We start from the raw sequence: 22,611 nt of genomic DNA on the forward strand, positions 1-22,611 counted from the left end.
TTTGAAACCTAAAAGCGGACCCTAAGTTCAAGGTCAAGGTCACAGGGGTAAATTTTTTGTGCGTATGGAAAAGCCTTGTCCATATACACATGCATACCAAATACGAAGGTTTTATCTCAAGAGACATAGAAGTTAAGAGCATTTTTCGAAACCTATACGCAAAGTGTAACGGAAAGACGGACAGACAGTCCGATCACTATAGGGGGTCCTTTTCTTCTAAAGGGGGCATAAAAATCAACAATTAACTAAATGATAAGAATATATGCATTCTATCTCTGACCAAAATTGCATGATAATTTTTGTTATAACTACTAGGGCTCACACGGGTCAAAAATATTATTCGGGTCGGGTCGGCAGGTCAAAATTTAAATACCCGAGAAAATTAAGGTCGGGTCAGATAATACATGAGTTAATTCAAATAAAACTACATTAGTTTTCATAGGATGTTTTAGCGTCTTAAATGTTCAACTGTTTGTCAAGTATACTGTTTAGAATAGAAAACTTTGTATTGGTCTAATTTTTTTAATTATGAATGCAATACCGAACTGCATATAACTATTTATTTGGTTTCCACAAGGATGTTGAACTTACTCAGCAAATGTTAGTATTCCTTGGAATAGCGATACACAACTTGCATGTATTAGATACACAACCTGTCAAGCAAACATTAAGCTTCTCTTATTTAGAGGGGTAACACCAAAATAACTTTCACTGTAAGCTGTAACTGCCTTTTCTACTTTGAAGTCGATATATTGTATTATACAGGTTTTGTTTTTTAACGTCGTCATTTTGGGATGTGAAGAACAAATGAAACTCAACGTTTATGCTTTTGGTGCGTAATATCTATATATGTATGACTATTTGCAATTACAACACTGCTTAAAATGATAAAGGATGTGATTTTACTTCACTTGTTTAAAGGAGAATATTTGACAACACGTTTAACATGTAATCTTGTACTTCGTAGCTATAGCGACCCAAACCGGTATCGTTCGCAAAAACTTTGACCCGGAACCGCGGGTATTTTTTTTACCCGCGGATCTGGGTTTTTTCGGGTACCTGTTTGAGCACTAAAAACTACTTCAATCTCTTTTTATATAACAAGAGCACCGCCTTGCGGGTGCATACCACTCATCTATTTTCTTTTTAAAGGTGAAGGGACTCTCATTTTCAATCACAAAGGGGGGAGGGGTGGAGTGAAGAGGGGTGTATAGTGTGGGGGTGTGGACATTTATTACATTATCTAAACATAAAATAATAAAAATAAATATTTGTGTTTTTTAACCGTTTCAAAAAAAAAATTGGGAGGGGGGGGGGTGAGGTGGGGGGGGGGGGGGTATAGTGTGAGGGTGTGGTGGTAATTTGTGAGATGATCTTAAAAAAAAAAAATTAGGGGGGGGGGGGGGATTCGGGTGGGGGGAGGATTCTTGGGTGCGATGGTTGGACGGTATTTCAAACATAAAATAATAAAAATAAATAGTTGTGTTTTTTAACCGTTAAAAAAAAAAAAATTGGGGGGGGGATGGGGGGTATAGTGTGAGGGTGTGGTGGTCATTTGTGAGATGATCTTAAAAAAAAAAAAAAATAGGGGGGGGATTCCGGGGGGGGGGGGGGGGGGGGGGGGGGGGGGGGGGGGGGGGGGGGGGCACGGGGGATGGTTTGGGTGAAGTCTATTGTGGTATGTCAGGTAAGAGTAGTTTTGTCAAAGTATCAATCAAATCTAATCATAAATAAAGAAGTTATGGCAATTTTAGCAAAATTTAATAATTTGACCTTGAGAGTCAAGGTCATTCAAAGGTCAAGGTAAAATTCAACTTGCCAGGTACAGTAACCTTATGATAGCATGAAAGTATTTGAAGTTTGAAAGCAATAGCCTTGATACTTAAGAAGTAAAGTGGATCGAAACACAAAATTTAACCATATATTCAAAGTTACTAAGTCAAAAAAGGGCCATAATTCCGTAAAATGACATCCAGAGTTATGCAACTTGTCCTTTTACTGTACCCTTATGATAGTTTGCGAGTGTTCCAAGTATGAAAGCAATATCTATGATACTTTAGGGGTAAAGTGGACCAAAACACAAAACTTAACCAAACTTTCAATTTTCTAAGTATAAAGGGCCCATAATTCCGTCCAAATGCCAGTCAGAGTTACATAACTTTGCCTGCACAGTCCCCTTATGATAGTTAATAAGTGTTGCAAGTATGAAAGCAATAGCTTTGATACTGTAGGAATAAAGTGGACCTAAACACAAAACTTAACCAAATTGTCAATTTTCTAAGTATAAAAAGGGCACATAATTCTGTCAAAATGCCAGTCAGAGTTACATTACTTTGCCTGCACAGTCCCCTTATGATAGTTAGTAAGTGTTGCAAGTATGAAAGCAATAGCTTTGATACTTAAGGAATAAAATGGACCTAAACACAAAACTTAACCCAAATTTTCAATTTTCTAAGTATAAAAAGGGCACATAATTCTGTCAAAATGCACGCCAGAGTTATCTAACTTTGCCTGCCCAGTCCCCTCATGATAGTAAGTAAGTGTACCAAGTTTGAATGCAATAGCATTGATACTTTCTGAGAAAAGTGGACCTAAACGCAAAACTTAACCGGACGCTGACGCCGACGCCAAGGTGATGACAATAGCTCATAATTAAAAAAATAAAAAATTGATGAGCTAAAAATGTTAATACAACAACCTTATGATGATCATGTAATGTGGTTACCAAACAGAATGTGTGAGTCTGCAATGTTGTGTGCCCTTTTAACGGTATGGTATAAGCGCACATACTAATTAGATAAACAAAAAAAAAAATTATAAACATTTGTCAAATGTGTAAATTTGAAGTTCAAAGGTACAGTGTTTCCTACAGGTTTATTTTATTGTATGGCCTCAAACCAGCAAGTACAGGTGTTTCTTGTAAACACTTAGATTGCCATTACGGAAAGAACAAACAATGTGACCTTAAATAACAAACAAATAAAACATGTTTACAAAATATTCATGGTATTAAAACATGAACAATGTACACAACTGATCCTCAGATGTACATCTCAGAACATGTCAATGCACTGTCCATGTCAACAAGGATGTTGACCATGTAAGAGACGGATACATATTTCTCAAGTGCCAAACAAACTATTACCAGTGTGACATTATAAGGAACATGTCAGGTGACTCATACAATGCTTACAGTAACTAAGGTGATGGCAGGCCATATTTGTATCTTCTCTGTTCTCAGGAAAGATTTCTCAATATTTATCTAGACATAAAAGGTCATAAGCGCCGCAAAACATTATAATAAGAAATCTAGGTAAGTAGCGATACCTGTGTTCCATATAAGGGAACTATATGACCACACTTCCATGCACAGAAAACTGCCCAATGTCTTACTTTGGTATCATTATATTGAAATAAAATGCAATATCAAAAGTGCAGATGTGTCACAAAATACACCCATTTATTGGTATGGATTACAATTTACATATTCATATTTGAAGGATGCATTGATTTGTGGAAAAAATATTAGCACAGAAAAGAACATGATTATTCAATTAAAATTATTACAGGTAGAGTTACTTTGTGTCTATTTAATTATCCTCACGCTTTTTGTAAAGCGTGGGGATATTGTGGTTTTCTCCGCCGTCTGTCCGTCCTGGCCACTATCTCCTCCTACACTATAGGCACTAGAACCTTGAAACTTACACACATGGTAGCTATGAGCATATGTGCTACCTTGCACTATTTAGAATTTTGCTCTGACCCCCGGGTTAAAAGGTATGGTGGGTTGGGGTGGGGCCAGGTCAGAGATTTTCACTATTTTTATGCCCCCCCCCATATGGTGCATTGGCCATAACTTTTGCAATATTGAAGATGGTAACTTGATATTTGGCATGCATGTGTATCTCATGGAGCTGCACATTTTGTGTGGTGAAATTGATACTGAACATCTCTTATGACAAATACGGTCAATCTCAACTATGCATGGCCCCATAACCAACCCTGGGGTGCCCCCTGAGTCAAACATGCGGCGTGGGGGTACTTCAATAAATCAGGTTTTTAAACAAACTTTTCCGAGTGTTTATGACTACAAGCTTTAACACCAAGTTTCATGATGATTCGATATAAGCTATTTGAGTTAGAGAGCGGACAATGCAATTTTTTTTTAATTTAATGGCCATAATTCAGATGTGCTGTAGGTGACCTTGCTTGTTCTCAAACTTGGTAAAAAATATAATCATGCTCATAAATATTGACACAAAATAAGTATGTGTCTATGTTATCTGTGTTATTTCGCTCCCATCTGTACAGGATTTGTTTAATCTGTAAAAAACGTCCTTTTGACTACCGTATTTTACCATGTATAACGCGCTACCATGTATAACGCGCATGCGATTTTTTAAAGCCAAAATGGAGAAAAAAAGAATTCAAGACCAAAAACCCGAAAATTTGGCCGAAAATGGCCGCCATTTTTATATTGCGCAATCATTTAATCTGAGTTTTTCGGGCGCTTAATTTTTTGTTTTAAAGTAGGGAGCGTTTTTACGATCAGGAGCATGGGTTGCATAGCACTATATTTTTTGATAATTTTTAAGATTATTCTCTCGTGAACACCGATATGTCCTTATTGCTGCGCACTGCGCGTGTTTTTTCAAGACCCCTGCGCGTTAAATTCGAACCACCATTACCTATTACTCACATTTGAACAGTGTAACATTTTCATTACCTGCCGCTCACAACATCGTATGACATCTTCTTCTGCAGACCCGCAACATCGCAATGTCCAATTTTACGCAAATCGTCCGTGGATCCCATTTTATTTTTCATCGACTTAAATATTTCCCCATTAAGAGATGCTCCCCATTAAATCCAGTTTGACCCGGTATTTCGCGCCTTCACTGCGTCTAGTTGATATTATAGTGAGACAAACAATACACCCTAACGCTCAATTCCATACAGTTGGCGTTATTGGCGTAAAGCCATTTGACAAATATCATTTGTTTGTCTCTATTGAAAGAAAATAAAACGAGTCTATATCTCTATTGTTGGTTTGTAACCTACGTAGTATACTCGCACAGTAGCATATTTATGCAGAGATCGGAAAATGATTGATAAACGTATTCGTCGTTTCAATGCTTAGGGCCGAGTAATTTCGGCAAATCGGAACTCAACCTACGTAATACACTTGCTCAATTAACCGTTGAACTCCACCTCCGTTCTCTTCAAAAGGTTCGAAGGCGGAGCTTTGCACGTGCTATTATTTAATTGGACGATTGCCATTGAGGAACAAACACACAATTGGTTCGGCATGTTGATTGCTAGACAAAGGAAGCCAATTTTGTCGGCGAGAAACTTGTCGCTTTATTGCTTCAGACAGGAAGCGGCTTTCCTTTGATGACGTCAAACTGTCAATTCACATAGAGTGCAAATTTTCGGAATTGCTAACATTAAACTTTGGATTAAATTATCAAAATAAAGCAAAAGCGAAGTTGAAAAATATGATTGAAATAATTAGCCTCAGTTGAAATAAGACGTTTTGCGTTGTAAATCAACGAGTTTTCATGACAACAAAAACTTTAACAAACAATACCGCGACGCACGGGGATCGATATAGCTCGATTTTTTTAATGAACAATCAATGAAGAAGTGTGAAAACACCAACAAAGACATTTTTTTCATCTTTTAATTTTTGTCAAAACTGTTACTACCCCGTTCATTCCTAACCTTTCCCGCTATATGTTGTTTCGACAACGGCCCCTTCAGTCTATAACATTATAGGGTGTAGTTTTCTGCAATAACAAAAATGGCGGCAATTGTGAAGATTTACGATTACGAAATGGATTTTTTGCAATTTAGCAACCAGGAAAGCGTTGTGTCAATGTATTACGCGCACTGAATTTTTATTTTGAAATTTGAAGGTAAAAAACCGCGCGCTATGCATGGTAAAATACGGTACATTTTCGTTAAAATATATATTGTATACGGATATGCAAATTTAAACGTTTGAATGAAAGATATTTCCAATCAAGAAACAAATATAACTAGAGCTTTGTCACAGATGTGACGAATACCGCCACATGCCGCATTGACACATAATATTTTGCATGTCGTCTTCACAAAAAACAGCGGAAACCATGATCAATTTTTAAAGCGCACTAAGTGACCCCTTGACCTAGTTTTTGACCCAGAAAGGCCCATGTTCTAACTTGGCCTTAAGATCATCTCCATAAAACTTCTGACCAAGTTTGGTGAAGATCGGATGTAAACTACTTGAATTAGAGAGCAGACACCATGCTAAATGTTAAAAACGCACTTAGTGACCCCAAGACCTAGTTTTAGGCCCGGAATGGCCCATGTTCAAACTTGTCCTAGAGATCATTTAGATAAAACTTGTGACCAAATTTGGTGAGGATTGGATGAAAACTACTTTAATTAGAGAGCGGACAACATGGTGAGGTTTAAAACGCACTAAGATACCTTGTGACCAAGTTTTTGACCCGGCATGACCCATATTCAAACTTGACCTAGACATAATCTAGATACAACTTCTGACCAAGTTTGGTGAAGATTGGATGAAAACTACTTCAAATTGAGAGCGGACACCATGCTCAATTTTTAAAATGCACTAAGTGACCCCGTGACCTTGTTTTTGACCCTACATGACCCATATTCAAACTTGCCCTAGACATTATCAAGATACAACTTCTGACCAATTTTGGTGAAGATTGGATAAAAACTACTTGAATTAGAGAGCGGACAACATGGTGAGGTTTAAAACACACTAAGTGACCCCGTGACCTAGTTTTTGACCCGGCATGGCCCATTTTCGAACTTGACGTACACATCATCTAGTTACAACTTCTGACTAAGTGTGGTGAAGATCTGATTTCATCTACTTTAAATAGAGAGCGGACACCATGCTCAATGTGTAAAACATACTAAGTGACCCTGTGACCTAGTTTTTGATCTGACATGGTCCATGTTCGAACTTGGCCTTCAGATCATCTAGATAAAACTTCTGACCAAGTTTGGTGAAGATCGGATGAAAACTACTTGAATTAGAGAGAGGACACCATGCTGAATGTTAAAAACGCACTAAGTGACCCGTGACCTAGTTTTTGACCCGGAAAGGCCCATGTTTGAACTGGGCCTAGACATCATGTAGATACAACTTCTGACCAAGTTTGGTGAAGATAGGATGAAAACTACTTGAATTAGAGAGCGTACATGCTGAATGTTTAAAACCCACTATGTGACCCCGTGACCTAGTTTTTGACACGGCAAGGCCCATATTCGAACATGGCCTAGACATCATCTAGATACAACTTCTGATTAAGTTTGGTGAAGATCGGATTAAAACTACTTGAATTAGAGAGCGGACAACATGTTGAATGTTTAAATTGCACTAAGTGACTCTGTGACCTAGTTTTTGACCCGGCAAGGCCTATGTTCGAACTTGGCCTAGACATCATGTAGATACAACTTCTGACCAAGTTTGGAGATGATAGGATGAAAACTACTTGAATAAGAGAGCGGACACTTAATACGGACCGACAGACAGACCGAAAGACAGACTGACCGACCAACAAGTTCACTCCTATATACCCCCCTAAACTTCGTTTGTGGGGGTATAAAAAGTTATGGCTAATGTTAAAGTTTTTTTCGGACGGACAGACAGACTGACATACACACATACTGACATACACACATACTGACATACTGACTGACGGACAGTTCAACTGCTATATGCCACCCTACCAGGGGCATAAAAAGATTGTTGTATAATATAAGCTTTGAAAATAATAGAAAGGTTCACGCGGACGTAACGCTTATATTTCACGCGGAAATAACGCTAATATTTCACACGAACATAACGCTAATAATTATGCAGCTTTTAAATCAGAATAAAATGCTCATATAGATATACTCATACTTATTTTGTTCCAAGTAATCGTTAAAGTGCAGTCACAAACTGAGTCACGAGTTAGAGTTTTAAGAATCTATTTGCATTTAAATATCACAACTCTTCAAGTGACTTTTTCACAAATTTTGGCATGTATTGAAGTTTGTCATTAAATGGTTTATAATTGATAAATGTAAACATTGCATCTAAAAAGCTCCAGTAAAAAAACAAGAATACATTAAAGAAAGAAACAAGAGATGTGTTTGTCAGAAACACAATGCCCCCTACTGCGCCGCATTGAAATAAAATTTCTATTTATCATTTGGCAGGTATAGAAAACATCTCCCTTTAAAGGTTATTACTTCCCTTGATTTTTGTCCAATCCAACCGGGGGTGGGGGATAGGGGTCTCACAGTCAATTATGACCATGTCAGACATCACTAACAACCAAGGCCTGTGGTTTGAAAGAGATCATAGCCAGAGTTGATTATGTATCTATGGACATAAGTCCACAGGTATGTAGTGAACATCAAAGAAATTATAATTATATCATTTAAAAAAACTTTTAAAAATCAATCATTTGGGTTATAAAAAATCAAAAAAATAAATCTGTACAGTAACTGTGAAAAGAACTTCAATTCTTGGTAAGGAAATATATGAGATTTATAATTATATAAATTACTTCCCTTGAAAATAATTGTCTGTAACGAATCTCTTGTTTTAGTAGCAAATAATTAAAAGCCACTACAGTGACTGTAGATTCACCACTCAAAATGTGCATATAAAAAGTGGCTATGTTCAATATTGAATAATTTTCTGCCTTTTTAAAGCTTATTACTTCCCTTAAATCTGTATTTTTTACCGTAGACCTTAAAGGATGACCTTGACCTTTTACCACAACCTGTTTGTCAGAAACACAATGCCGCCTACTGCGCCACTTTGATTTATTTAACAAAAATATATACGTGGGCAGTTCAGATAACTATGTCCATTTGAAGCTCAATACTTCCCTTGACTTTGTTTTTTCGACCGTAGACCTTGAAGGATGATGTTCGACTTGAAATTTTACAACTCAAAATGTGCAGCTCCATGAGATACACATGCATGCCAAATATCAAGGTGCTATCTTCATTATTTAAAAAGTTATGGCCAATGTTTAAGTTTTTTTCGGACGGACGGTAAGACTGACATACTGACTGACAGATAGTTCAACTGCTATATGCCACCCTACCGGGGGCATAAAAAGTAACCCTCAAGAAGGCACGAACCACTGAACCCTGGAGTAAAAGTCTAATGCTTAAACCACTCGGTCATCCATGCTCATACACTGAGTGATATATTTTAAGCAATGCAATGCTTTATAATATTCAGGTTTTTAAATCATCAAAAGATGCATATAATGGATAATTTAGAGCATGGTGACTAAATGATCAGTATTACAGTTGCCTCACAAATATCATAACTACAACGAAAATTCTTTGCGCATCTGAAACATTTTTTTTAATTATGTTAATTTACCAAAACGTAAAAAGGTCCATTCTTCTTATGCAATCGACTCTATCGAATAAATATAAGAACAAGAGGGCCTGAAAGTCCCAAAGTCACACACCTGAGATAACAAGATATTATTGGGACAAATCTTCTGACCAAGTTTCATGAAGATTGGACATTAAATGTGGCCTCTAGAGTGTTAACAAGATTTTACTATAGCCATATTATAAAAGCCATTTAATGAAAAATGCCCCGCCCTTGGTGGCCATGTTTTTAAAGCAACCAAAACCATTTTTAAACTCATCCAAGATATCATTGGGACAAATCTTCTGACCAAGTTTCATGATGATCAGAAAAAAAATGTGACCTCTAGAGTGTTAACAAGGTTTTACTATAGCCATATAAGGAAAAAAGCCCCGCCCCCGTGGTTGCAATGTTTTTCAACCAACCGGAATCATTTTTGAACTCGTCCAAGATATAATTGGGATGAATCTTCTGACAGAGTTTCATGAAGATCAGACTATAAATGTGGCCTCTAGAGTGTTAACAAGATTTTACTATAGCCATATAAGGAAAAATGCCCCGCCCCTTGGCAGCCATGTTTTTCAAGCAAACGTAACCATTTTCGAACTCATCCAAGATATCAATAAGACAAATCTTCTGACCACATTTCATGAAGATTGGACCAAAAATGTGACTTCTAGAGTGTTCACATGTTTTCACGATATACATATAGAAAAAACTGCCCTGCCCCTGGCGGCCATGTTTTTTCACTGATCTGGACCATTTTCATGATGATTGGGCAAAAATTGTGACTTCTAGAGTGTTCACAAGGTTTCTCTATAGCCATATTAGGAAAAATTTCCCTGCCCCCTGGCGGCCATGTTTTTTCACCGATCTGGACTATTTTCGAACTTGTCCGAGATATCAATGAAACCAACATATCATTTAGACAAACATTTTGACAAAGTAACATGAAGATTGGGCATCAAATGTTACTTCTACAGTGTTCACAAGGTTTTTCTTTTTTTGACCTAGTGACCTAGTTTTTGACCCAGCATGATCCAGTTTCGAACTCAGTTGAGGTATCAATGGGACAAATATTCTGACCAAGCTTCATGGAGATCGGACAATAAATGTGGCCTCTGAAGTGTTCACAAGGCAAATGTTAAAGTTTGCGTACTATCCCAACTATTTGCAATGTCCCTTGAAGGCAAATGTTGACGGCGCACGCACACACCGCACGACGAACAAAAGGCGTTCACAAAAGCTCACCATGAGCACATTGTGCTCAGGTGAGCTAAAAATGTGTAAAACAATGTATGTCTTTACACAGTAATTTCATGCTGATCCACGTAAAACTGTTAAAAATCAGACAAAGATTATTTGGTCTTTTTTTTCTTATCACGCTGATTGATGCATCCAAGCTTGACCACATCTTGCTTTGGACGAAATTCTTATAGCTGACCTTTGACCCTCAATTATGACCTTCACAATGGAACTAGAGACGTGGTTCTTATGTGCAATACTCTGTCTAATCATATTTAACGTGTCTGCAATGTTGTTTGAAAATCCATCCATCGCGGTCAAACATTACACTAGTAGGGGACTAAACAGTTAAATTATGTAGGAAATAACACAGAATGGCATATAAAACAAGAGCTGTCAGAGGACAGCGCGCTCGACTATTCGAGTGCTTGACAGTATAACGTAAGCCATCATGGGGAAATTGTTCATATTCAATAATTTATTAGACGATCTTTAAAAAATAAAAATAGGAAAAAAAAAATATTTTTTTTTTTGGGGGGGGGGGGGGTTGAGAGGGGGTATAATGTGGGGTGTGGTCATTTATGAGACAATCTTTAAAAAAAAATGGGGGGGGGGATAGGGGGTAGGGGGGTGAGAGGGGGGTATAATGTGGGGTGTAGTAATTTATTAGATGATGTTTATAAAAAAAAAATTGGGGGGGGGGGAGGTAGGGGGGTTGGGGGTGAGAGGGTGGTATAATGTGGGGTGGGGTAATTTATTAGATGATGTTGGGGGGGGGGGAGGTTGGGGGGGGGGAGGTTGGGGGGGGGGGGGATTCTGGGTAATGGCGTGGGGTATTGTTTGGTTGGAATCAATTGTGGTAATAAGGTAAGTGTTGTTTTGTGAAAGTAATAATAAAATGTGATCACAAATAAAGAAGTTATGGCAACTAAAGCAAAATGTTCAATTATATAAGTGTAAAAGGGGCCATAAGTATGTCAAAATGCTTGATACAGTGGTATGCTCTTGTTTATAAGTTGGGGTCATGTTGGTAAACAAGTATGCAAAATATAAAAGAACAAGGGCTGTTTGTAAAACATGCATGCCCCCCTATATGGGCTATAAGTTGTAGTAGCAGCCATTGTGTGAATACGTCTTTTGTCACTGTGAACAACGGTGGTGGTGGTGGTTGGTGGATGGTGGGTGGGTGGTGGATGGTGGGTGGGTGGTGGTGGTGGTGGTGGTGGTGGTGGTGGTGGTGGTGGGTGGTAAAATTATATTTGGTAAAATTTAAATATATTACAAGGGAGGTTTCCCTTGTTTGAACCATGCTTAATCCTTAAAATGCCTATTTCCAGTAACTGTGACCTTCACCTGTGACCTTGACCTTTGACCTAGTGACCTCAAAATCAATAGGGGTCATCTGCCAGTCATGATCAATGTACCTATGAAGTTTCATGATCCTAGGCCCAAGCGTTCTTCAGTTATCATCTGACAACCACCTGGTGGACGGACCGACAGACCGACCGACATGAGCAAAGCAATATACCCCCTCTTCTTCGAAGGGGGGCATAAATATGTCAAAGGATATAGGAAATATAATTTGGGGTAGTACGCAAACTTTACCATAGATTTATCAATAATATGCATAAGTATAAAAGGGGCAATAATTCTGTCAAAATGCTTGATACAGTTGTCTGCTCTTGTTCATAGGTTGGGGTCATGATGGTTAACAAGTATGCAAAATATGAAAGCAATATGTCAAGGGACATTGAAAATAGTTGGGGTAGAACGCAAACTTTAACATTTGCTGCATATTGTTAGTGGAAAAGGGGCCATAATTATAACAAAATGCTTGATAGAGTTGTCTGCTCTTGTTTATAGGTTGGGGTCATGATGGTGAACAAGTATGCAAAATATGAAAGCAATATGTCAAGGGACATTGAAAATAGTTGGGGTAGTACGCAAACTTTAACATTTGCTGCATATTGTGAGTGGAAAAGGGGCCATAATTATGACAAAATGCTTGATAGAGTTGTCTGCTCTTGTTATAGGTTGGGGTCATGTTGGTGAACAAGTATGCAAAATATGAAAGCAATATAATAAAGGATATAGGAAATATAATTTTAGGTAGTACGCAAACTTTAACATAGATTTATCAATAATATGCGTATTCTAAGTATAAAAGGGGCAATAATTCTGTCAAAATGCTTGATACAGTTGTCTGCTCCTGTTTTTATAGATGGGGTCATGATGGTTAACAAGTATGCAAAATATGAAAGCAATATGTCAAGGGACATTGAAAATAGTTGGGGTAGTACGCAAACTTTAACATTTGCTGCATATTCTAAGTGAAAAAGGGGCCATAATTATGACAAAATGCTTGATAGAGTTGTCGAATGCTCTTGTTTAAAGGTTGGGGTCATGTTGGTAAACAAGTATGCAAAATATGAAAGCAATATGTCAAGGGACAAAGAAAATATTTGGGGTAGTACGCAAACTTTAACATTTGCTGCATATTCTAAGTGAAAAAGGGGCCATAATTATGACAAAATGCTTGATAGAGTTGTCGAATGCTCTTGTTTATAGGTTGGGGTCATGTTGGTAAACAAGTATGCAAAATATGAAAGCAATATGTCAAGGGACAAAGAAAATATTTGGGGGTAGTACGAAAACTTTAACATTTGCACGCTAACGCTAACGCAGACGCTAAAGCCGACGCCGGCGTGAGTACTAGGATAGCTCCACTATATATATTTTATATATAATAGTCGAGCTAAAAAGTAACAAACTAGATATTCTTCCAATTCTGGAAGAATTTTAGAAGTTGATGCATTGTCTTCCATTTTTAAACTGGATGTTACACTGCACTTGAATTTTGAAACAATCGCTTTGTGACGTTTATTCTTTCTTTCTGCCCCATTGGGTTTTTGAAAACTGCATTTTTTACAAGATTATTGTTATTTCCAGCCATGAATAAGAGATGTGTTTGTCAGAAACACAATGCCCCCTACAGCGCGGCTTTGAAGCCATATATTTGACCTTGAAGGATGACCTTGGAGGATGACCTTGACCTTTCACCACTCAAAATGTGCAGCTCCATGAGATACACATGCATGCCAAATATCAAGTTGCTATCTTCAATATTGCAGAAGTTATGGGCAATGTTAAAGTTTTTGGACGGACAGACTTACTGAAGGACAGACAGACAGACGGACTGACGGACAGTTCAACTGCTATATGCCACCCTACCGGGGGCATAAAAATTTAAGCGGTGGTAAAAATTGTCCAGCAATGAAAAATCTAATAAGTTCTGTACGCTGCAGGGCCTAAGAAACTAAACATACTTTTTTTTTTTTTATTAAACTGCTCAAAATCAAGGGAGGCAAATCAATTATTTGAAACTTACTTTAGTCATAGTTGATTCCCTTGTAAGCCAGTAACAAATAAGTAGGACAAAATACCCAAAACAATGCACCATTGTTTTGCTGTTGTTTTTTGTTTTGCATTGCAGATTTTGACACTATTGCAACCTGCTGATAACTACTGCAAAACAACACCAAGCATAGTTTCATTAAAAAACACACATTTGTCAACCATTATTAACTGCTTGTCACAAATTTAAACAATATTACTGCATGATTGATTTGAGGAAAATGTAATTAGACAACAACAGGTGCTGCTGGAAAACATGTCTACCATAATGGGTGCCAAGTGATGCATGAACAACAAAAACATTAACTGGCTGTACATAATACATACACACTGGTGTTCATGAATAGGAGAATGACCCTCGCACAAGGAAACAGGACTTAAAGCATGTATGTAATGTGTCGTCCCACGTTAGCCAGTGATGTCTTCTTTTATGTTTTCATAGTTTCAACAAAGTCTCTTCTTAGCAAATATCCAGTTTAAGCAGAATGTGTCGTCTCTGATAAGCCTGTTCTGACTGCAAATGGTTATCTCTGACGACACTTAATGCACGTGCATTAAGGCATGTTTTCCTAGAAAGTAAGGCTCAAATGCATTGTACTTACAAACAAGGCTATCCAACAGGTAAGTGAGAAGTTTGGGTGTCCCCTCGCTGTACCATTTACTTGTCTCATGATTCAGTGGATTCCCAATCAGACCTGTGCATCCATATAAACAAATATTATATGGGCAAACAATCAATTTTTACAACAGGCAACCCAAATTTTTCAATTGATAATTTGCTTTTAGCCACACATATCAAAGGTCTATAACAGGACATAATTCTGACTATTTCCAGAAGCAAAGCAAGCAGTTTCAGTAAAAGTTGTGGTCATAACTAGCACAAGCCTTTCTGTCCAGCTCGGTCACTTTAAAACTTGGTTCTGGATTTTATATAATTGCTTGTTTTCACCATTTGCTTAAAGAATCCCAAAGCTAAATACACTGCAACTCCAATATATCACAGTCCGTTATATCGCGTTGTCTTATATATCGCAAATCTGCTATGGCTCCCAAAAATCTGACGAGCATAGTCCCCAAATAACATGTTTTTATCTGAGAATTTGATGAATTACAGGTGTTTTTTTTTTACTAAGAAAGTGAGGCCGATAGTCGGCGTCTTCCCCTACCAGAATTTTTTCCACACAAAATACAATTTCCCGTCCAATAATATCATTTTTCACCAAAACATATCGTTGGTTAGCATTTATATCAGTTTTAAACTAATTATTGATAATTTTGATGGCTTAATTATCCACTGCAATACTAGCTGATTTGTGGTGGCTGCTAAAACACGTTAAAATTAGAAATAAGTGTCTTCGGAGTTAAATAAGAATGTGTAATTTGCAGTTCCTGTTAATTTTTGCAAAGTCATGCCGATCATTTTATCGCTGTCAATGTTGGTAGAAGAATCCTCAAAGTAAACGTGCTTACATCTGAGTCGTTAAGGGCATGCTATATAACGTAATGGATAAAGGGAAGTCACTCTAAATGTCAGTTGTGTTTGTGAACGTTTTTTTAATGATTTTGACAGAAAACTTCTTTATTTTAATTTGGAAAAAATTCATCTAGATTTGATTGGGAATGGGGCCGTTTTTTTTTGCTTTGGGAATGCCTCCATTTTCTGGAGACACAGACAGTGGTGAAAAACCCCTGAAATCAGAGTAGATGAGTAATAGACATTGATTAAAACAGATTTTAATTTTTCCCCAAACATGTCTCTTTCGCCCTCTATTTTCCACTTTCACCTAGCGTCCAGCGTCTTCCCCTTTGTCTAAAAAAAAAACCTGAATTAAAATCCGTTTCAAGCAAGTATTTTTTTTCCCCTTTCTTTTACCCACTTTAACAGAGGGAGTAATCACGTGATAGTCCATGCCTAGACAGTCATTTTTCGCCGTTTTATACCCTTTATTACTTCTCTTTATTTTTTAAATGACGCTCACTTTCCAGCCATATCAGTAAAACGGTGATTAGCGTTTATTTCGTATTTAAATTCGCTTTATATCTCAACTTTACTTGGTGCAAATTTTCTTAGTGGAGCCCTAATTAGGTCATCCCGCTAAGAAATTTCGCACCGAGTAAAGTCGAGATATAGAGCGAATATTACTATGAAATAAAAGCCAGTAAATTTCTTTCTAATATGGCTGGAAAGTGAGCGGAATAAGAAAACATGATACAAGTAATAAAGGGTATAAATTGACGAAAAATACCTGCCTCGGCATGGACGTCGCCATCTTGTTTGTCAGTTTAATCCAACATTCATAATCCAGTTTTGACCAGATTGTTTGCTTACATTGTACATTACTTTAACACCTGTGTATTGCGATAAACAATAACCCCACTAACTCGGGTGTTACCATTCCCTATTGAATTTGCTTTGAACTGCCGAAACGCACCAGTGCATACATGAAGATGTATACAATTATAAATGTAAATGTCACAAGTCAATACTGACCTATTTAAGCAATCTTTGTGCGTTAGATACAGTGTAAACTACTTGCTTTTAATTTAGTGGTTAAGATCCCTCACTTAGTCAAAATGCACTACTATTAAAACCCATGCCATGCTTTTCATGAAATGAATGACGTCATTTTGTACATTGGTCTAATTTGTGCATGCTTTCTTAAACAATAAAACTGGGCAATGTTTTTCGGATTACAAATTTAATTATACGCATTTGAAAATACTCACATGGAATAATGTTTTGTGTTATACCAATGAATAACATATGGATATAACGCATACTTGAATAAGGTAGGTAAATAGCGTGTTATGAGATTGCCAAATGATGCAATTGCATACATATACATGCATACATAACCTGACAATTTATATCGCGCGCCGGATATATCACGGTCGCAATCTTTGGACCCCTTCAACCGCGATATATTGGAGTTGCAGTGTATTGGTCTGATACATATGTGAGACAAATGTTGAGTCTGACAAAGACGTCCATATTATCAAAAGCTTCTAGAAATTCCAGTCACTCTTTTAAAGTTATTTTCCTCTCTCATCTAACAACCCAATTATAAGCACTTGAAGAATTTGAGTATTCCTGGCAAAAACCTCTAATTTCCACGACTGAAACCCTGCAACAAAATGCATTGGCTCTAAAAGACATAGCAATAATGTCTCACCGAGATTCTGTAGATTGAACAGCTTCCCGACTTCGAAGGGCAAGTTCCTGAGGTGGTTGTGGTTGAGAAGGAGCTCCCGCAGATGAATGAGGTCCCCAATCTCGGGTGGCAGGGAGTGAATCTGGTTGGATGAGAGGTCCAGATAGTGGAGGTGCTCTAGACGCGAGATCTCTGAAGGGACCTTCATCAAGTTATTGTCGTTCAGGTACAGAGATGTGAGGTGTGTCAATCGCCATAGCTCAGAGCAAAGGTTACGTACTGTCCCTGCAAGACAAATTTATATTTTGGAAAATGTAACAAAATTTGCACAAAAACAGTACTGGAAATGTTGATTTCAATTATAAAACATTGAATACATAGTACAGTAAATCACATTTCTATAAGACAATTCAAATGAAGATTTCACCAATTATATACTATAAATTACGTACTTACATGCAATGTAGCAGAGAATCAGATTGCAATTCATCATCACTAGAACATGCAGTTATTCTGTGATTTTCAATGCAAATTCTATTTTGATCAATTTTGACACAGCATTCATAGCTGCATGATGCCAACAAAACTGATTATAATCTTTCAAGTGACTACAGTTTCATAGATATTTATTTGTTTATTTCACAGACACACAGAGATGTCTCCCAGTAATAATAAGTTATGTTACAAAATCTTCCAGCAGTTACAATAATCAGCATTGACTGAATATACAAAACTGACCATATCTGAAAGTGCAAGTATGCCAGCAGGTACCTGTTATTTCCAGTTCATACCAGGAGGACTTCTTTCCAGCCTGTACGTCTTCCTGAGACATGATAGTGTGCATCCGGCGAGGGTTGGGAGATTCATACTTTTCCTTCTTCTGCATGCTGCCTGTTAATACATCATGGATATTTGAAAAAACATAAGATATGGAAACAAATTCGTGAAAGGAAGTGGAATGATTGCTGCTCGTTCAGGCATTTTTTTGCTGATTTTATAGCCATTATTCAGTCATATTCCCAATGTTAAAAAGTGCCCTGTTTCCCCAAAATCATTAAACAAAACAACAATCGATGGTGTGATTTTTTTATGTTTAGAAAAAGCCATGATAACTTTCTAGAAAGATCTGGAATTTTAGTCTAGAATAATGTTTTAAAGTTGTGATATTCATTTTAATGACATGTTTATGTGTGGGATTTCCTGTTTTATGCAAATTGTGTTAGTTTAATAACCGAACATTTTTAACTCTAAGAAAAATTATTATCCCGCAATGTTATATCAAAATTCATGCATAAATTCTCAATTTCATTGGTACATGTACATGTATGTCATATAAAGTAAAGTAACAGTCTGTACAAGCCTATTCTGAGCTTTGACCTTAAATTGCATGATGCCATCTATATTTTTTCTTTTTAATGTAGTACTGGTAAACTTCAGACTGGCAAAATACCAAGATTTCCAATTGCTGTCTGAAGAAGCAATTCGTTGCATGGATGGGTGTAAATCCCTAGCTATAAGGTATAATCATAATCAAATAATTAAGTGTAGGGTAATTGTTTTTATGAATTGCAATTGTCCTCATTAATATCTATACACCCATAAAGTTTCATGTTCAAATCTTGTAGCATATCTGAAATAACAAAGGGCACTTCACACTGACAGTAACTCCAATACTACGTGCTCCGTTGTTACCTGAATCCAATCGCGGTCGGGTCTTGGCTCCCCTTATCATACCGGAAAGGGCAATCAGACTATTGCTACAGTAAGTACATGCACTTAATACTGCAGTAACTTTGGAAGTATACAAGTCATATCTCAGCTTCTAATAACTTAACGGGTTGGGTGAAGGAAAAATAGCCTTCAAAAATCAGACAAAGTAGACTAAGTCAGCGATACAAGAATATGCCCCCAATATGCAGCAAAGTTATCCCTGTAAACTAGACCTTTAATATATTGATCTTACAAGAGCACTGCATAATGGGTGCCACGCTCGGCTGCATGTGCAGTTGTGAATAAATGAAAGCTTGTCAGATTTTTTTATTATTTTTTAGAGGTAAGGACCTTGACCTTTGACCTAGTGACCCAAAAATGGGTGTGGCATGTAGGACTAATCAAGGTGCAGCTACATACCAAGTTTCAAAGTTGTAGGTTGAAGCACTTTGATTTTAGAGCCAATGTTCAAAACCTTGACAAAATGTAAAGGTTTTAGCACGACACGGACAACGACAAGCTGGCTATTACAATACCTCGGGTTTTCTCCAAAAACAGCCGAGCTAAAAATCATAAGGGGTCAATAAAAGACTCAATATTCATCAAGACTAATCAGCATACTAATCCAGCGCTTTCCACTGGCCATTTAAAGGTCCCTCGCCGGGGCACTTGAATTTCGAAATAATTGTAAATATACCAATAAGTGTATTTTTTCGGTAACTGCAACTAACAATTTCTAAGTTCAAAGTGATATTGGCTTTATAAAATATTTTCAGAGTCAATTAACAATCCTCTGTCAATTACATGAATCTCTTTACAAAACTAAAGCCCGCCTTACGGAGGATCGAAGTTGTTTGGAAAAATCAATATTGGCCAATGAGAGTGCATGCTTGGCATGAGCAACAGCACTTGTAGACATTGATACCTGAAGTAAAGTCATGTAGATGACAGATGATGTAATTGCCATAAATGTGTGGTTTTATTATCGTTTGTTGGCTTTGTTCACCTACAGTGTACACCTCAATGACAAAATCTCTGCAAGTTACTTAAAAGACTGTTGATGGCAACGATTGCAATGCTTGTGGAAATTGTGCATTTCATGCATAATATGGTCACGACAATTAATCGTCTCCTAAAGCGTTTTTCAAATTGTTGTTGAATTCATTATACACAACTATAAATGTTTTGTTGAATTTACAAATGAGCATAATTAAATTTGTAATCCTAAACAGACTTCCAAATTTTTATGTTAACCCGACATTAGCAAAATATAGCTTCAAACAAGAGATTGCCAATCAATATGGTCCCCTACCGGTGAAACTCCACCATTGTCAGTATTTTTTTTTATTAGTATTTTTTTTACATTTGTTGCAATAGCAACCACAAATTTTGACGTAGGAACAAAATGATTGACGTGCATAATCTCCATGTTTCAAGTTTCATGAAAAAATATTAAGAACTTTTTAAGTTATCGCAGGATCCAGAAAAGTGTGACAGACTGACAGACAGACTGACACAAGGAGTGCAAACCATAAGTCCCCTCCGGTTTCACCGGTAAGGGACAATGACACATGGAGTGCAAACGATAAGTGCCCTCCGGTTTCACCGGTAGGGGAGAATAAACAGTGCTTCATGTATTTCAAATTGTTTCTTTGTCTCAATAAAAAGCATTCAAAAATTATGCAGACACGTACAAAGTCACCTGGAAATTTTGGGTGTATTTATTGTTGTATAAAAACGCTAACAGCAGGTCACGCAATTTCAGGGGTTTTTTTTAGAAAAAGGGGAAGACGCTGGACGCTGGGTAAAAGGGGAAAATCGAGCACGAAAGAGACATTTTTGGGGAAAAAATACAAACTGTTCATTTCAATGTCTATAACTCACCTACAGACTTCAGGTGTTTTTTTTAGAAAAAGAGGCATGTCTCTGACCTTTTTGTTCTTAAACACATGAACAAGTATGATATTAAAGTCAAAGTCCTAAATAAAGTTGCAGGTGTAGATCTAATAATGGGAAATGTTTTCAACTGGGGCCGGGGAACGATGTCAATATTATGATTTCAATTTCATGATGAATGGGTTGACGATCTAGATCTGCTACAGTATTGGAAGGGAAAGGTGCGGCAGCTGCTGATTGTCTACTTTCACTTTCACAATAATCCGACAGTATTAATCGATGTTGATTACATGTACCTCCGAATCCTGCTGGGTTTCAACGATTTTTTTATGATTCATTCTTAAAAAATGCGTCAACGCAATTAATATTTTCCGAGTCCGAACGTTTTATTTTGTTCGTGTATGAACGCCAATTGTGAGACTTTTTTCTGTTTTAACGTTTAATCTTGGCTTTCACATAACCCGGATGAAAATTCGACTGGTTTCCGGTAATTAATTGACGAAACACCCTTCTCGCGCAAGACCGGAATCCAGTAAAATAGTCACATGGTTAATACGATTAGTTGCCCGGTTTCCATGACGTAATTTAAGAGCTATATATAGAATCACTGGGATTCCCAGATTTGAGTGTTCGTCGGGAGAGAGAGCAAGATCGTTGTACAGGATAAGTGTCGACTTCCCAAAAGAAACAAAACAACATTTCTTTGAGGGTAAAATATTATATTATGGTGAAAAATTATATTTTTGGAGGGGGAATGGTATTTTTAGGGGAAAAATTCTGGTAGGGGAAGACGCCGAAAATCGGCGTCACTTTCTAAGTAAAAAAACCCCTGAATTTATGCGTGTTTAAAGGGAAAACCCCGTCCGGGATGGAGGTTATTTCATCAAATCTTAAAATAGTCACATAATTATGACAAAATTCATTTCATACTTATGCAATTGTTTATGTGTTTATAAAATTTTTGAGCACTTGTATCCTTAATCTTTGCCAAAATTTGCTTTTAAAAATGGAACATAAGAGATTATCTGGTAATGAATAGCGATAGGAAAAGAAGTAAGTATGCAGTAGTTGATAGAGTCTGGTTTAAACAGATGTATTGGGGAAACCATCCAGTCAGGATAATGCGTATTAATGAGTGAAAGGTTTATAAGAATTTTAAAAATGTTGTTATCAATGACTGTATATGTTTTTTTAGAGTCATAATGCACCTGACCAAATAACGGCATAAATAAATGTTTAAAAAAACGTATGGAGGAGGCTGCCCTCCCCAACCCACCCCTTACGACCGAGGGGCGTCTGAAACAAGAGCTGTCAGAGGACAGCGCGCTCGACTATTCGAGTGCTTGACAGTATAATGTAAGCCATCATGGAGAGGGGGGGGGGGGGGGTATAATGTGGGTGTGTGGTCATTTAAGAGATGATCTTTTTTTGGGGGGGGGGATTCTGGGGTGGGGCATGGGGATGGTTAGAGTGGAGTGCATTGTTGTATGTCAGGTAAGTGTTGTTTTGTCAAAGTATGAATCAAATGTGATCATAAAAAAAGAAGTTATGGCAATTTAAGCAAAATGTTCAATTATCTAAGTATAAAAGGGGCCATAATTCTGTCAAAATGCTTGATACAGTTGTCTGCTCTTGTTTAAAGATTGGGATCATGTTGGTAAAGAAGTATGCAAAATATGAAAGCAATATGTCAAAGGATATAGAAAATATTTGAGGTGGTACAACCTTAGTAAATATAATACTGGACACACTTGTTTCCTCAATTTTGAAGCATTT

At 37.2% G+C, this 22,611-nt stretch overlaps 1 protein-coding gene across 2 annotated transcripts in view; it reads right to left on the reverse strand.

Annotated features, from left to right (window-relative positions):
* LOC127865917 (CCR4-NOT transcription complex subunit 6-like) overlaps positions 1-22,611 on the reverse strand; it is a 133,388-nt gene that overhangs the window by 98,631 nt on the left and 12,146 nt on the right. For both annotated transcript variants that reach the window (XM_052406005.1, XM_052406004.1), the window contains exons 2-4: positions 18,001-18,120; positions 17,251-17,514; positions 14,680-14,772 (exon numbers count right to left, since the gene is read on the reverse strand). In XM_052406005.1, the coding sequence (XP_052261965.1) occupies positions 14,680-14,772; positions 17,251-17,514; positions 18,001-18,115 (472 nt within the window). In that variant the 5' untranslated portion in view covers positions 18,116-18,120. The remainder of the gene's footprint in view (positions 1-14,679; positions 14,773-17,250; positions 17,515-18,000; positions 18,121-22,611) is intronic.

Source organism: Dreissena polymorpha, chromosome 2 (assembly GCF_020536995.1).
Source record: "Dreissena polymorpha isolate Duluth1 chromosome 2, UMN_Dpol_1.0, whole genome shotgun sequence".
Classification (NCBI taxonomy): domain Eukaryota; kingdom Metazoa; phylum Mollusca; class Bivalvia; order Myida; family Dreissenidae; genus Dreissena; species Dreissena polymorpha.